Source organism: Streptopelia decaocto (assembly GCF_964273445.1).
Source record: "Streptopelia decaocto genome assembly, chromosome: 2".
NCBI classification, from domain to species: domain Eukaryota; kingdom Metazoa; phylum Chordata; class Aves; order Columbiformes; family Columbidae; genus Streptopelia; species Streptopelia decaocto.
This window is the reverse complement of record NC_138655.1, coordinates 152,803,009-152,819,704: the sequence shown is the minus strand read 5'-3', so window position 1 is coordinate 152,819,704 and position 16,696 is coordinate 152,803,009. Positions and strand designations below refer to the sequence as shown.

Genomic DNA, 16,696 nt, shown 5'->3' with positions numbered 1-16,696 from the left:
TTCGAGCACACAGTTATAATCAATTATAGTAAGTCTGGATGATCTTTCTACCTTTACATATATACATTCTCTTTATAATTATTGCTTATTTTGTGACTTCCAACAAGTATGCCTAATTATGGGTCACTGATAGCAGAAATTTCCTGAAAACAAGTGTTTGAACTTGTATGTGAAATGAAGAAAATAATGGTTAAGGGTATTTTAACAAATGCATATTGAATGTTGGAACAGTATTCAGCTTTCTGTTTGCTAAATTAAATAACTGAAAATAATTTAAAATAAAAGGTACATCAGTCGTGTTGCAATGAATGCTACTTTTATGAACTGTTTTTTGAATGATTCAATATGCTTTTCTTAATGTTCACAGCTGAAGGTTACTCAGGAACCAAGAGCAAAGAAAGGACGACGTAACCAGAGTATGGAACTCAAGAAAGAAGTAAGTAACCTCAGTTACCATGTTTGTAGAGACAGCAAAGTACAAAAAGACTGAAATTGTAATAGATACTTGAGTTTCTGTCACCTTCTACTGATTTTACAGTATTAATATTGCAAATGAAAGTGCCATAGCTTGGTCCTCCTTGCTGACAAGCGTAATCACACCTGGTAAATGCACGCCAGTGGGCTATTGTGGTAATGTTCTGTGTCATGAATAAATCGACAGCTTACGACATTTTTTTTTAATGACAAATTCAGGCTAGTTAGTAAAGCTATAAACAGCAGAAATTGTAAAGTATTTTGCACGATTGAGAATATTAAGTTTATAAAATGTCGTTTTCACCTTTGTGTGTGGAGTTTCCTTCTTTGTTTATCCACCTTGCACACTGAATGAAGTGGGGGAAACAAACGTGCGCTCATGTAACTGAGGGATTGTATTATTGTGCTTGTACACAAGGGGGCGGTTGCTGAGACAGCCATGAAGCTTATCTTTCCTCACTTTTGAGTACTTTTTCCTGGCCTTGTTTCAGCTGCATATTGAACACTGAGGAAAAGCTGCACGTATGCACAATCCTCGGAAGAGGACTCAGGACTCCGTTACAGGGGAGGGTTCAGGTATTTTAGCAGTGGAGTTATATGGGATGGCCCTGGTGCCTGAAATACAAACGTTGCCACTCCTAATCTCTGGGCACCTGCCTCCCTGTTGTACCTGACACCGCAGGACCAGCTCTGTGGGCTCCTGCAGTGATGGGGGCAATGAGCGACACACACTTTGTGCTCCCTGGAGCACAAACTACATTTGAGTGCAAGATAGCAAGGCTACAGTTTAGGATGTCACATCATTTTTGTTGTGTTTTCTGTCAAGCAAATGCTGTAATTTGCTTCATATATTTATGTCTTAACATTTGCCTTCTTAGCTCTGCTCTTACATGATCAGTGAGCCAGAAGTCAATCGCAGTGACCTATTAGAGAGTAATTGGTTGCAAAAGGGAATACAGAGTCAGCCTTTTGATTGGTGTGAGCAGTGCCCTGTCACGCAGGCAAGCGCCGAGTCCAGTCCTCAGCAAGTCTGGTATTGCAAGGACTGTATGTTTGTCTATACACTGTTAAATGACCTTTAAAAAAAAGCTAAGTTAAAAAAATAATGTTCATCTGCGTCTTCAGACACTTCAAATACCAATAAGAGTTTGCAAGGATGCTATTTCTATCTGTTCTAAAGAGCAGGAACAATTGGTGTTACAGTGTAATAGCACAGGCTGCTAAACTCAGTACAGTACACTCCAGTAACTATGATTTCTTTCTTGATAATTGTGTAATTACAGAAAGCTTCTGTGGCCATCCAAGTCAGTTCTGTATTATTGGAAGAAAGACTTAGATGCTCGTTAGCCTTTCATCTTCAAAGCACCTTTGAAGTACTAATCAATCTTTGCAGCAGTTCTATAAAACCAGTGGAATACAAGAGGCTCCAGTGGAGCCTGTTGGGCCTGAGTAGGCCCAGTTTGCCAAAATAATTCAGGTACTTTGGTCAGGCAGCTACAGTCCCTTCAGGGAAAACAGTAGGGAGAAACATATATAGCAACCCTTTAGTAACCCCAAGGGATCTGCAGTGATTCAGCAGAGTCTCTGGTGTTGGTGGTACTTTTTGGGAAGCGAGGCCGGTGAGTGTGGCGTACTGATGTGTGCTTCTGTCTGCAGGGCTCCTGACGTCAGAAAAGCCCGGCCAAAGAGCCTACGGCTGTCATGCTGCTTTTCCTCTGGGATCCCGTGTCCCATTTGTGCTAAAAGTCATCACCAGACACTGTTCACATTAATTGTGCTGGCATTAGTCATATGGCATTTTTTTCCCCAGGGGAAGCTGGAAGTTAACTTGTTCTGTTTCAATATCTGGATTTACAAGTTTTTTCTTTCCCGGTAGGAGCCAGAACCTGAAACTGAAGCAGTAAGTTCAAGCCAGGAAATTCCCACAATGCCTCAGCCCATTGAAAAAGTCTCAGTCTCAACTCAGACCAAGAAGTTAAGTGCCTCTTCTCCAAAAATGCTGCATCGGAGCACCCAGACCAGTAATGATGGAGTATGTCAGAACATGTGCCATGACAAATACACCAAAATCTTTAATGATTTCAAGGACAGGATGAAAGCCGATCACAAAAGAGAAACTGAGAGAGTTGTGCGAGAGGCAGTGGAAAAGGTAATGCTTGTTGAACCCCACCTACACTCTGGTTTGAGAAATGTAGATGTTTTTCACATTCTTTTGTAACATTTGCCCTTAAGAAAATGAATTAAAAACTTTTTCAAAGAAAGCACGGAAAAATAGTCTCCATTATTGCTTTTTAGACCATTTCTATACCAACAGACGTTAGTTTAAACAGAAAACTCCTGCTTTTTTGGTTCTTATCCAGTGAAACCAGTTTGTGATCCAAAAATGAAACTAATTGTTCATTCATGAGTATCTCATTCCAAACCTTTGTCTCCATTGTCAGGTGTGGTTGTAATCAATGGCATTGTTTAAATGCTACTCATAAATAATTCTTCTTTTGTCAGTCTCCTGACCCAAACATTCAATACATTTGCTGAAATTTGTTTAAATTTTCTTATCTAATGATAACCTGTTTAAAATTCAATATCTAAGCCTGAACTGGTCACCTCTGGCTGGAGAGAGCAGGACAATTTAGAGGATGATTTGTCTGACCCCTCTGAAATATCTTTCTTAAGAGAAGGTGAATTTCCTTCTGGATGGACTACAGAATGAACCCAGGGAGTTTAAGTGTTAATCCTGTAGGATTAAGACACCAAACTTTTAGATAACTGAGCAAGGGCAAAGGAATCCCACCGACAATGAATACTAAAAGGTACCTCTTACTGCACTCAAGGATATTCTATTTTGTATTTTCCATTGTGCCCTTGCTGTAGATTTATATGCAGTTGTAGATTTGGAAAAGAATTGACAAAATATACGTGGAACCTATTTAGCTGTTTTTGTAGAGATAGAATAGAAATACTGTGACATTTTTATTTGGATTGTTTCTTATGGGATGAAAGTTTTGTTATAACTCTAAAGGAGATAACTTTTTGTTTTCTAAACAGAAAAAAAAACCCTCTAATTGTGGGACCTCCGCCCCCATCAGTAATAGAGATTTAAAGAGTAGACGTTTAAAGAAGATACTTTTATTCCAATAGCTGTCCATTGACTTGTTTTGCTGACTTTCTTATTGCAGCTGCGTACAGAGATGGAAGAAGAGAAAAGGCAGGCTGTAAATAAAGCTGTGGCCAACGCACAAGGAGAGATGGACAGAAAATGTAAGCAGGTAAAGGAGAAGTGCAAAGAAGAATTTTTAGAAGAAATCAAGAAGCTAGCAGGCCAGCACAAGCAACTGATTTCCCAGACCAAGAAGAAGCAGTGGGTAAGTGTCAAAAATCTATTACAAGGCAATAAGTGGACCATGTATAATTCATACTGCAGGCCAACTGAAGGTGATTTCTTACTTACTTTTAACTGCACCACTCCTTCTCTGGTCTTTCAGCTTTAACATTTTCTCCTTCATATTAACTGCTTTCAAATTTTCTTAACTGCCAAATTTCTAACTGGAAGTTCTGATTACTTTCCATCTTAATTATGTAGTGTTAACAGCACCGTCTTCCTGAGTCTGATCAGATGTTAGTATCAAACAATTTTTTTCTAAATGCAATTTTTCTCCGTATGAGACACGTTTTGCATTATGTTCATACTCCTTTGATCTAAAGGCCCCAGAGGGTACAATATCTGGCTGCATCAGTTTGGATTCCCCTGCTAATAATGTGATATAATTCCCCTGCTAATAGTGATATACTTTTGGCCTTTTCCTCCCCTGGCTTCTTCTGCAGCTCTTTTATGTTCTTTTATATTTAAGACATGACTTTCTGAAATATATTCCTCTCCCTTGTTCATTCCTTAAACCCAAATCTACAGCACTACCAACAAAAGATGTATTTGTATGCCCTTTAGAAAAGTGAAAACAGACACCATTCTGTTACATGCTTCAAACTTTTCCCTGGTTTTGTTTGGTTTGTGTCTCGTGTTTTCTTTTTGAGCCAGAAGTGTGTTTTCCCAGAGGTCCGTGCAGCATCTACTCAAACATTGCAAGGCTGTAATACTGCACTGCTGGCAGGTCCCAGAGGACGGGTGGATGCTGTTGGGCTGGGGCACAGCGAGCCTGGCACACGTACAAACTTTGCTATTTCTTTGTTCATTTTCATAGAGCAAGGAGATGAAAGCCGTCGTTCAGGAAGTCACACTGTAATAGCTATCTGTAGCATAGAGGAGGGTGGGTACAAGATTTTCTCCTCGCCTCCTTTGGAGCTTTGATGCTGCCAGGCGCGGCTGAGAAGCGTGCGGGTGCCTTGCACAGGGTGGGCTGAGGGGTGATGGACAGCTGTCATCCCACTGCTACATGGGGACAACCAGCCCTGGCCCTGGCCCCAGCTCCTGTTTGTCTGCCGCAGGAATGGGCTGTTTGTTTATGTTCAGCCTCATTAGTCCTTGTTCTTACAGATGAAATGACAGTCCCTGCAGAGAAAACTCTGCTCTGTAGAAGAGTGAAATAAATACTAAGGCGAGACAATCGGTTGCTGACTATCACTGTTACGAGTTTGCTTTTTTGTAAAGAGAAGAATTACTTCAAATGCCAGAGCTCCTGTAGAGTCGTCATTTCTGTTCCCAGTAGAGGTTTTCCTGTGGGTGTTACGACACTGCAGTGATGGGTCTGTGTCAGTCAGAATTCCTCCCTGGCTGCCTGTCTCTGCAGACCAGAGCAGTTATGTAGGTCTCGGACTTGATCAAGTTACTGTGTCTAATGAGTCCCCAGCTGCTGGCGGCTGCCTGCGCGCTCTGCCTGTGGCACTTGAGAGGGAATCGGAATTGCGTTTGCCTGCTCTACAACTGTGTCAAATTAGCTTTCTTCTGTCAAAAGCTAAGAGTGCACGTGTGAACTGTTGCCAGCATTCAGCTGGTATGCAGTAACTCAATCCCAGTAACTTGATTGTGAGTCCGTACTCTTACCTATAGCTGATTTTTGGGTTTTTTGAAGGCAAAATTTGTGAAAAAGAGTCGCAAGACTTACTTTCATCTGCTCCCAAGCGCCTTTACCGTATCCTTTAGCCTAATCAGAGAGTGGCCTGGTACCACATCCCTGCATTTTATGATCATGTCCATAAAGCCTCTTTCCCAGCAAGATGATTAAAGATCTAAAGAGCATTTGACAGTCTTACCTATTTCTGTGGCCCCAGACCTATCTGTCAATCACCACCTTAAATGAAGGCATCATCCAGGCAGCTGGTTTGCATGCGGTAGGAGAGGGAGGGAATTGAAAAACACCTTTGCATTGAAGCTGATGGATCCGCCTGCCAACACACAGCCTCGGGCGGCTGGAGATGGGCCAATTACACAACTCCCCAGCGGTTTTTCCTTCCGTGGTGCTAATGACAGTCCCTGGTGTGTAGTACGGCTCTTCTATGCTGCTATTATAATGATACCTCCTTACCAAAATCTCATGTAATTAACACACATACTAAATGACTTTTGGTGGCTTTGCTTTTTAATTAGAAGCAGAGACCTCTGCTTTTGCGTAATGCAGATGTCTAGGCTTGGGAATACAGCTGCTGTTATTCACGCTGCATTTGTCTTTATCTCATACCTAAAAAAAAGTCCATTCAGGACAAAGGGATCATTCAGCTGGTGCTGCAGAGGCACATGAGAAGATGCACTCCCAGCCCTCGGGAGCCTAAAGAACACATTTTCTGTTGCTCTAACTGGTTACAGTCCCTTTGGCTTAAGCTGATTTCACTTTTATACCTCCAGAAAATTTGGATATAATACAGATACGCCAAGTAAATAGCAAATGAAAGGAAGAAGTGTAAAGGCAGGGATGATGATCATAAGATTTTGCAGTCTGATGGCCTCCAGAATACAGGCTAGCGTGCCGGTCATGACAATGTTTCGTTTTTGGTTTCTCCCAGTTCTTTTGTTTGCATAGCAGCCTCATTTAAATTGGTGCATAGTTCATTTTTCTAGGTAATTTTCAACTTCGATCTCTTTCAATTAAGTTTATATGTGTATTTATTCTAACTTGCAATAGGTTATTTTAAAGTGGATGAGCATTGCCCATGATGTGTGCTGCCTGAAACAAAACCCCAAGTGATTGCTGAAAGTTAGAAAGAGGAAAATACAAAGGAAAGAGGAGGCCTGAGGCCAGCTGGCATTCTGCCTTCTCTGCCACACGTGCTGAGACCAGCTTAGATGACACTGTTTTCCTTTTCCAGTGGAGATTTACATCCCACACTTATGGCCAGCATATGTAAAGGAAAGCGCAGGACCCACAGATCACTTGTCCTCTCCTGTCGTAGCTTTTTGTGGTGTCTCCAGGGAAGCAGATGCGAAGCTGTTCTCTGGGCTGAGGCCCAGGCTGTACCTAACGCAGGGACACAGCTGTTCCCTGCACCTTTCCAGAGGATGATCCTAATGGTTCCCACAGGCTTGTGGGCAGCCAGCAACATGAAAAACCAGGAAAAACAGCTCTCCAGAGGACACTTGTTTGAAGACATTTCTACAAATAAACTTCCCTGGAGCTGAGTTATAAAAGGAAAATGGACAGGTTCCCTTCTCGTGCAGCTAGGGCAGTCACTTTATTGCTGATGTAAATAAATAGTTATCTGTTTAGCGAATGTAAATGTTGGCTTTCTTGGATCTCTCTTTTAGTAGTGTGTAGGGTTGCTGTGTTTTTGTTTTGTTTTCAGGCAGCTGGGTTTGTTTGCTTTGTAATTCTGTTTTATTAACAATGCTGTAGCTAGACAGGACATAAAAAGTAAATTGTGTGTTATTCTGAGGCTTGATAGCAGCCTGCACGGGCTGTGTGAAATCTCCCCTCTGTTCCCCATCATGCAATAAGCATTTCAGACTGGATTCATGAAGATACTCTCTGATTTTGAGTAGACCCAATTCAGAAAGACAAATCTGAGATCCTTAGAACCCGGCTTTCAGGGGTGCTGAGTAGAAGTGGTTCCTTTAGCAGCAGTGCCACCTTATTTTACCAGATTTTGTCAGAGTGATAGTTCAAGCCTTTCTACTCTCCTTTAAGTGGTACAAAACCACCTGGGAACAAGGGCCCATTGCCCGTCTGGGTGCTGTACCTCCTTGTTGACCACTTGTAGTGCTGACCAGCATGTTGTTTCCTTTTCTATTTAGTTCCACAGAGGCCACAGGGTTATTTTCCAGGTGGCTCTTCCAGCTGCTAGAAAACTGAGGGCATTCTGTGTGTTCCGGGGTGGAAATCCTCTTTGCTGCAGCGCTCCCCAGAGCCAAGTGTTTCTGCAGGAATCACGGGCTGTGCAGCATCTCTTTCTTTCAGGGGTTTTGTGTTGTCCTGGTAGGCGTGACCAGGGACAAGAGCCCCTGTAGCCACCCTGTGTACAACAGGCCTTCTCTGGTTTCTGGAAGACTTGAAGGAAAAGGCACTTTCTTGCTCTTCTCAGTGTCACTGATGTAGCACGTGGTTTTCTTGTCACGAGATGGCAGCGCTGTCTGGCCGTCAGCAAACCCCAGTGACAGCAGCTGTTCTGCAAACCTGCCCGAAATGGGCTGTAAAAACCACTCGGTAACGAATTATTCTCTTCTCCGGTGATGTTATTGTTGTGACTTTTGAGATTTTCCTAGCCCAAAAGGATCTTCCCCAGCAACCTCTGGCCACGTCAGGCTTAGAAAGAAGCCTCAGAAACGCTAATTTTCAAGCTTGTCCAGAAGCTGTTCACGCCAGAAGAGCCTGTTGATTTATCGTAGCTTTTAAGCCATAGATCAGGCTGCTATTACACAAATGTAGGGGAAAAGATGGTTCCTGCGCCGTGTGGCTGAAAAATGTCAGTCCACTACGTTGTGCAGATTTAACTAAAGATCGCTGCTTTACTTGGTGAAAAATGCCCTCCTGGCTCTGGATGCCCCAAGGATAAATCAAAGAGAAGCGTGTGCTGGAGCTTCCAGGAGAGGGGAGAACGCTTGGTAAGGAGGGGTCCTGCCGGGGGGGTAACGTCGTCTCCTTTGTTCTCCCCAGTGCTACAACTGTGAGGAGGAGGCCATGTACCACTGCTGCTGGAACACGTCCTACTGCTCCATCAAGTGTCAGCAGGAGCACTGGCACGCCGAACATAAACGTACCTGCCGCAGGAAAAGATGAGAGAGTCGTTCTTCCCCTAGCAAACCACCCCGATGATTGCTATTCTCAGACACAGCGGTTTTTGTTTCCAAGAAGCCAAAATTGTTTCGAATTTGCTTCCCATTTTGCACCAGCCTTTAAACACTTTTCGTAAAAGAAATTTTGCACAGCAACTTCAAGCTTCTGTTTAAAGCTCCTCCAAAATTTTGTCGGCGAAATGAATTTAACATCTGTGGGAGCAGGTTACTTTAAATAATTTTAAACTAGAGGATTTGTTGCGTTTTCAGCAAATTTTAAAACATTTTTAGGTTTTACAGAGATTTTAATCTTTAAAAGCTGCAGATCTAAAAATTAAAAAAAATCCTGCAAGTTTAACAGAAGGAACATTTAAAAACTAGATCTGAATGTAAGGAGTATAGAACTGTTTCAGAAAAACAAAGCATACTACCTTGATGTAACATTTATTTCTTAACCTTGTTGAGCTGGTTTTGTTCAGCTTAATTTTACTGTTTAAAGGCATTATCTATTGGTTATACCAGTGGGTACATGATTGAATTTAGGGAACAGGGTTGACACGGCAGGTGCTAGTCCTGCGTATTTTTTCTTAAATATTTCCCAACTGTGTTTTATTTTCATTATTTCTTTTCAATATATAACTTTTATAACAAAATACTAGCTTTGATCTTGTAGTTTGAAATCACAGGGAACTGGGGTTGTCTTTTACTGAGCTGGATCTTAGACAAAAATGAATATTTAAATTTTGAAGTTTGCACATTTCATCTTTGTCCTGACATGAGTGCTTGTAACAAGAATAAGAAAAGCCAAAAAAACAATGAAAAGAACCCAACTACCTTTATTCACATGCGGAATTACGAGGCATATGAATTTTTTTGCGCCCCCTTCAGCCTCCCCAATCCAACCATTTGATCTGGTGTCACCTGGTCCATTGTAACTTGATAAAAAGAAGAAAAAGCACTTAAGTTTCACAGAAGCCGTTATGTTTGTAGTAATGGGTCATTGCCTACTAATGAGCTCCATCACTGTACTCAGAATGAAGAATAATGCATGTTAATTTTCTTGTATTAAAGATGCCGTGATTTGTAAAAAGTCTGTATTTTGCCGAATGTCTGGATTAAGAAGCATTACCAATAGGAATGGATCGATAGTTGAAAAATGATTTTCTTTTTGTTTGTTTTATATATAGATATATGAATTGCATCCATGTTCAGAGACAATTTTTTAACTAGATGTAAAGCTTACTTAAATAGCTTTTCTTTTGAAGTGTCTCCACATTTTAGTTTCTTTCAAAGATTGGTCTTAGACTGAGTCATACTCCCATTCATCATCCAGCTATTTTTTGAGAAGTTAGAGGAATAATTTGTAAATATTTATTTAGATCTTTGATATTTATTGAAAGCAATTACATGATGGAACGATGGAAGCTGAAGAATCAGGAGGGAAGCCTTTAAAAAAGTTTTCTCTAGAATTTGTCAGGGTTGTTATCAAGACGAAAATATAACTAAGACTTCTGTGAACTACCACTGAAATCCTGATCTTTTTTACTTACAGTGGTGATTTAAGTTAATTGACTAGATACTGCCAAATAACGCCCAATATGTTGCAGAAATTAAGCAGTAAGTTGATTGGAAAAAATAGCAAGTAGATGGTAACTTGTATTACCACAGCTACATTATTGCCTGATAAATGTGTAATTAACTTTTGTCGCCTCTGTGTTGTGACTGTAAAACACTTCACAACTAAAACTCAATCTTGTTCGATTACTTTACAAGTTCCAAAACTTCGATCCACCCCTATGAAAGCAAGTTATTGTGGAAATATTTTTGGTGTAAAATCATTCCAGAATATGTAATATTTAACTGATAGCTGCATGAAAGTAAGATTCGTGTTACTTTGGCTTTTTTGTCTCTGTTGACACGGTTGCACATTTCCAAGTTACTACAGCGTGAAAACTGTGTGTTTTAAAGAAAAAAAAAAAAAGAAAAAACACAAAAAAAAGATTGTGGCCTGGTTTTGTATAAGTTTTAGGTAAAATTACAATTGATTGTTTTAGGAATCATGATTTAAAATTAATTTTTCTGCAAATCATAAAGCTATATTAAAGTGTTGAGCTTAGCCACTATGCACATTGTAATTATTCATTGTGGCTGTCCAGTTTATGATGCATTCTGGCATTTTGTAAGCTGCTCTGACTAGCAATATATAGAGTCATTTAATGTGTTAACATTGGTTAATAAATGTATTTAAAAAAAAAACCAAAGCTCACTGCGAGTGTGGGTGTTGACTTTGGCCAGTTGTCCTCCCGTCGGTGGGTGGCCCTGCCGGAGGCTGCTGGTGTCACTTGTCCTCACCGAGGGACAGGGCTGGGGGGGACACCTGGTTCCATGCAAGGCCTTGAGCATCCAGCACGGCTCTCGACACCAAAAGTGAGTCTTTTCAGCCCATTCTGGGCCAGCAGCCTCCGAGGGTTGTGTCCATCATCTTTGGGGTTTAATTCTGGATCCTGCACTGCTGGCACCAGGGTGGGACTTGCAGCCCCTTAAGAATCACAGAATAGTTTGGGTTGGAAGGGACCTTCAAAGCTCATCCAGTCCAACCCCTGCCATGAGCAGGGACATCTTCACCCAGATCAGGTTGCTCAGAGCCCCGTCCAGCCTGGCCTGGGATGTCTCCAGGGATGGGGCATCTACCACCTCTCTGGGCAACCTGGGTCAGTGTTTCACCAGCCTCCGTGTAAAAAAATTCTTCCTTATGTGTAACCTGAATTTCCCCTCTTTTAGTTTAAAACCATCACCCCTTGTCCTGTCATAACTGGGCCTGCTAAAAAGTCTGACCCATCTTTCTTACAGGCCCCTTTCAAGCACTGAAAGGCCACAATAAGGTCTCCCAGAGCCTTCTCTTCTCCAGGCTGAACACCCCAACTCTCCCAGCCTGTCCTCACAGCAGAGCATCCAGCGCTCCATAGAGCAGCAGCCCCGCTCGGCCTGCTCCCTACCCAGACACCAGCCCCAGGCCCGAGCCTGTTACGTATTTTATTAATAAAATAATTCTATCTGGGGGGACTGAGAGGACTCTCTGACTGCGGCTCCAGCCTGAGTGCCACAGCGTTTCTCTCACAAACACAGCCCTGAGAAGCTGCTTCTCTCCCCGTCGCTTATTTTCAAAGGATTCGAATTGGTTTCTCTGTGGCAACGAAGAATTTCCCTGTGGGAACTGAGACCTGGCAAGAACTACTTGTCCTGAGGTCAAATATTTAAAGATCCCTCAAAAAACTCTTTTATTAGTTTACTATCCAAGCTTTTCTATGCTTACATGAGTCAGTATTTTACCTGAGCGTGCAAATTTTATTCATTCATCTTGATGCAACTCAATTAGATACAAATAACCAGCATAGCGCATGGATTGCAAACGAATTACTTACCCCAAATCGAGGCTGCAAAGCAGTCTTAAAGCCATTATTTGGCTTTTTATTGCTGGCTTTTCCTATTTATAATTATTATTATTATTATATGATTTTTAAACTCTGGCTATTATTTTATTTCACTGAGGACAAGCAGTGGTTTCTCCCTCCTGCTTCCTTTAGGGGGAGCAAGCGGCCCAGCTCAGGGCTTGTTTGCTTTTCCAGATCTTAAATGACCGAGTATGTGAAATATGTTTGGGATTTGTTACCAGTAGTCAGGGGCTGCCCAGCCAATTTTAGCCTCACCGAGTGAGAGCACATATGCGATCTGTGCATATGTTTTCATAAATCAAATTAGGAGGCAGGGTATCAAAACCAGAAACGCCCTTCTTGCATTGTTTCATGTGAAGGAAATTGAATTGCAAGGGGAAAGATCCATCCATTTGTGAGAATAATAGAGCATTTTTGGTTTTAAGTAGAAGTTTATAAGTAATGTGAAAGGAAAAAAAAAATCAATATATTGGACCTTTGAAAATCATGAGAAAAACGTCATATTTTGTCTTAATAAAACCTACTTCCAGACATCAAAAAAGCTCAAAAGCACATTAGACTCTGAGTAATGCACCTTAAAAACGAAATGTTGGGTTGCTGAAGGTTCGAAATTGTAAAATCAGAAAGAGAAGGCAGAGAAAACCAACTCTGACCTGCCCCTCGCACTCCCCATGGGCACGTCTGCCCCAGGGCCTCTGCAGCCACAGCGCCCTGGAGCTGCTGCTGAGGTGCGGGAAGGCAAACGGCGATGGAGGGGCTGACATTAAATACAGCATCTGCTTTGCAGATAATTTTTACGTCAAAGGGGACTAATAATTGAAGATAATACAGCAGAAAGGCTGAGAGAGCGAGAACGGGCCTTGCTAAAAGGCAGAGCGATGTGTTTGTTTACGAAGCCAACGGCCAGTTTCTGTTAAGTCCCTAGAAATGAAAACTAAGCTGGCGTAAAGCTTCAATGGAAATAGGATTTGCCCCAGAGAGGTACCTAAAAATAAACTCGAGTTCTGCATAGAGAAGACACAGTGAAGCTGGTTATACGAAATGCTTTACTAGTGTTTGGAAAAGGACTGCTGCAGCAGAAAACAATGTTTATTAATGAAGGCAGAGCGCTGTTTGAAACCACTTCCCTAAAGGGAAAAGCGTCTCCTGCAGCTGCGGGCGCTCGGGACCCCGCGCTGCCCTGCGAGGTTCTGAGCCGCCATCCGCTGCCTTGGCCTGGGCACTGAGCGGCTGTCCTGTGGAGCGGGCGAGAACGGCTTCGTTAAAAGCAGAACGGGAACCGGCGCCTTGCACACAGCAGCTCTGAAGCCCCTGTCATCAGGAAAGAGGGTTTTGCCTGGTGTGGGCCACCCGCACACGCTCAGCTGATCAGGGCACCCCAGTAACTGTCCTCCTTAGGAGGAACAGGAGCTGTTCTCACGTGAGAGGGCTGTGTGGGCCTGATGTGCTCTCGGGAGGGACAGAACGTCCGAGCCCCAGCGCTGCGGCAGGGCAGGCGGGGGCTCCTGCTGCCCGCGCTGCAGCTCGGCCGAGGAGCGACGCTGGATCCTCCCCGGAGGAAAAGCGCAGCTAGGAGCTCTGCCATGCGTGGCTTATGCACCAGAGACACAGAGAGAGAATTTCTTTGGCTGGCACAACACTTGACCAAGTGACAGAGCCTGTCTCTGTCTTTTCACAAGTCTGCAAAGATCACGAGTGCCAGAAAGCCTTTTCTTTTTTCCCCTGAAGAAATGAAAGACATGCAACTCGGTAATGCAATTGCTCGTTGTTTTTTTTTCTAGCGGACACTGGAGCCAGCAGCATTTTAACTCCCTGATGTCAGTGGCCGTCGTGGCAATGAGCAAACTGCTCCGTGCCAGCCAAGCTGCTGGAGCTGGCGCCCAGGACCACCCACCCCTCCCCAGCAGTATGGCCACTGTGTCCCTGTGCGGTATGTGTATGGGTGCAAAAAAAGACCCCAAGCTTTGGAGTTTGTGTTTCACTCTGGTTGATCAGGGCGACGCTGGGGTTTCGGAGGCTGGAAGGGGAGCAGGAGGCAGCTCGCACAGCCGGTCCCTGCCACACCGACACTCTGAGACACCTGAAGCCTGGCCCAGTGCAGGAGCCTCCTTTCAAAAGCTGTTGACAAAAACAAGCATCAACTGCTGCAGAAAAGGCCCGTGCAGGGAAGGAGCAGCCAGGAATTCAAGCTTCAGAGCTATCGGCCTCCCTGAAATAGGCCAGGCCTGGCACAGCCCAGCCTGGCAAAGCCCAGCCTGGCACAGCCCGGCCTGGCAGCCTTTTTCCCTCCCAAGCCACCTGGCAAGGCCCAGCCTGCGCCTCAGCGCATCCCTGCCCAACAGCACAGCGGGGTGGCTGGCCCGGCAGTCCCGGGATTGACCGGGGAATCACACATACCCACACCTCAAAAATCATCAGTGCCACCCCCGCTTCCCTCAAAACTCACTGCCTTTCAGTGGCAGACCCTGGGGAAGGCTTAACTGTGGTGCCCTCACAGCCACACAGACAGACCTGCCACCCCGGGGGCGCCATGGCCTGGCAGGAGCTTCTCCCCAGGCATGGCACCCCTGACCAAACCTCTCCTTTCAGCAGAGGTCTCCAGGGCAGGGGGGGTACACTCTCTGTACAGAATGAAGTGCAGAGATAGAACCTATTTACAGGCTTTTCTTGTAACAGTTTGTTCACAATTTTCCGATTCAGCATTTCCAAATCAAAACTGGATAAATAGAACAAATACAGTTTACTCAAAATTAAGTCAAACTGCCAGCAAGAGCAATTGTAACCCGCATTTCTGGTTGCTTTCTGTGACACTTTGGCATGTCTGGGACTGACAGTGCATCCTGACTTTGTCTGTCTCCTGCAGATGCGCTGGAGAACAAAATGGTGCTGTTAGTTGTAAGTGACGTGCAATGGGGGCACACGTGTCTGCGCGGCAAAGATGCAGCCACAGTTTCTGCAGTGAGGCTATGACCCTGTTCTGTGAGCCACCAGAAATGGGAGCATTAGAATTTAGATTTCAAGAAAATCTGGGTTTTGTTAGAAAAGTTTCAAAATTGGGTGATCTCTAATAGTCATTTTATTATGGCTTAAACCAGTGGTTAAAAGCCGCTTCTTCCATTAAAAGGCTTTGCCCCCCAGATGAAAAATACTTCCATCCTTTGAACAAAAAAATAATGATGGCTGAGACCACACTTCATTTGCTTTTCTCTTTACTAAGGAAAGAGCTGTAAGAGGGAAGGGAAGAACGTAACCGTTCCCCATTCAGCTTTCGCTGGCCCTACGCGCTGGGCTGGCAGGGCGTGCTGTGGCTGAGCAGCTCTGCCATCGCTCCCAGGGCCCAGCACGGCTGTGAGACCCCGCAAACCCACCCCAGAGGGTGTTCTGGCCCGGCCTGAGCTGTGTGTGCTGGGGAGGGAAGGGGCATTAAAAAAAAATAAACCTTCTGTGGGTTTCAGGAAAGTATCCCAAGCCAAATGTCTGCAAGCGGCCTCCTAGAAATGTTAATGAGCAAGTGTGTCTGCAATGGGAAGGTTAATGTCTTTGTATCCCCTCAGCCACTAGTTTCCGTTGGGCAGTTGTTGGCTCAAATTCTCATCTTGTGAATACTGGCCATGCCACGCTCTGCTCTTGACCTTGCTTCATGAAACATTATTTTCTTCTTGTATGCAGCTGCTATTCTTACTCTAGTTTTCACGCTTCCCGCTTTGGTCCTGCCTTTTCCCTGATACAGACCTCTTTTTTCCATTTTTAGTTTCCTGAACCTTTTTGGTTGGGATAACACAGACTGGTTGGGGTTGAAGGGACCTCTGGAGATCATCCAGTCCAACCCACCTGCTAAAGCAGGGTCACCAGAGCAGACCACACAGGAAGGTGTCCAGGTGGGTTTGAATGTCTCCAGAGGAGACTCCACAACCTCTCTGGGCAGCCTGTTCCAGGGCTCTGCACCTCCAAGTAAAGAAGTTTCTCCTCATGTTTAGATGGAAAAAATTAAGATGCAGGCACCTAAAGTTAGGTGTCTGATACCACCGGGTTAGATGACAGTCTCGATTGCTTGACCTGCACCTCTACATGCACAACCTTCTCCCTTCTGGCCTTACCTCCATTCTACAACAAATGTTTTTCCTCAACCTGTCCCTCACTTACAGCTTCCCCCGTGGTGTCCTCTTCAGCAGCAGCTCAGCACCCCTCCCCTCTCATTGTCTCTCCCCAGCATGTCCAACCCTTGCCCACGTGCTTCCACTGGCGTTATCCCCTCCTTCAGGCCCCTCTGCAGGACACTGCCTTGTATCAGCATCCATCTGCCAAAGCGTGAAATTAAAGCAAGATTAACTTTGTGCCGTTAGGATCAGCCCATTAACTGGCCATAGATGTCTATTTTGCAATCATTTTTTAATATTTTTATTAGATGTGTTGTAGGATCCCTGGGGAAAGACTGTTCCCCCCACCCCATGGATCACACAGATAAAGCAGTGCCTTGGTTGTGAAGAAATCCCGTCGTGCAGAGCAGACAGGAGTGCTGAGCGCACCCCTGGTGCTGACTCTGACTGGCATGATGCAGCACGACCTGCTTTGGGAACCCGTGGCTGATCTCAAATGCAGTGCAGTTTCCAGCAGC

General features: G+C 44.1%; 1 protein-coding gene across 6 annotated transcripts in view; it reads left to right on the top strand.

The window, feature by feature from the left end:
* Window positions 1-9,454, top strand: part of ZMYND11 (zinc finger MYND-type containing 11) — a 107,456-nt gene extending 98,002 nt beyond the window's left edge. For all 6 annotated transcript variants that reach the window (XM_082046168.1, XM_082046167.1, XM_082046170.1 and 3 more), the window contains 4 exons: window positions 368-436; window positions 2,351-2,623; window positions 3,651-3,836; window positions 8,511-9,454. In XM_082046168.1, the coding sequence (XP_081902294.1) occupies window positions 368-436; window positions 2,351-2,623; window positions 3,651-3,836; window positions 8,511-8,633 (651 nt within the window). In that variant the 3' untranslated portion in view covers window positions 8,634-9,454. The remainder of the gene's footprint in view (window positions 1-367; window positions 437-2,350; window positions 2,624-3,650; window positions 3,837-8,510) is intronic.
* The last annotated feature ends 7,242 nt before the right edge of the window (window positions 9,455-16,696 follow it).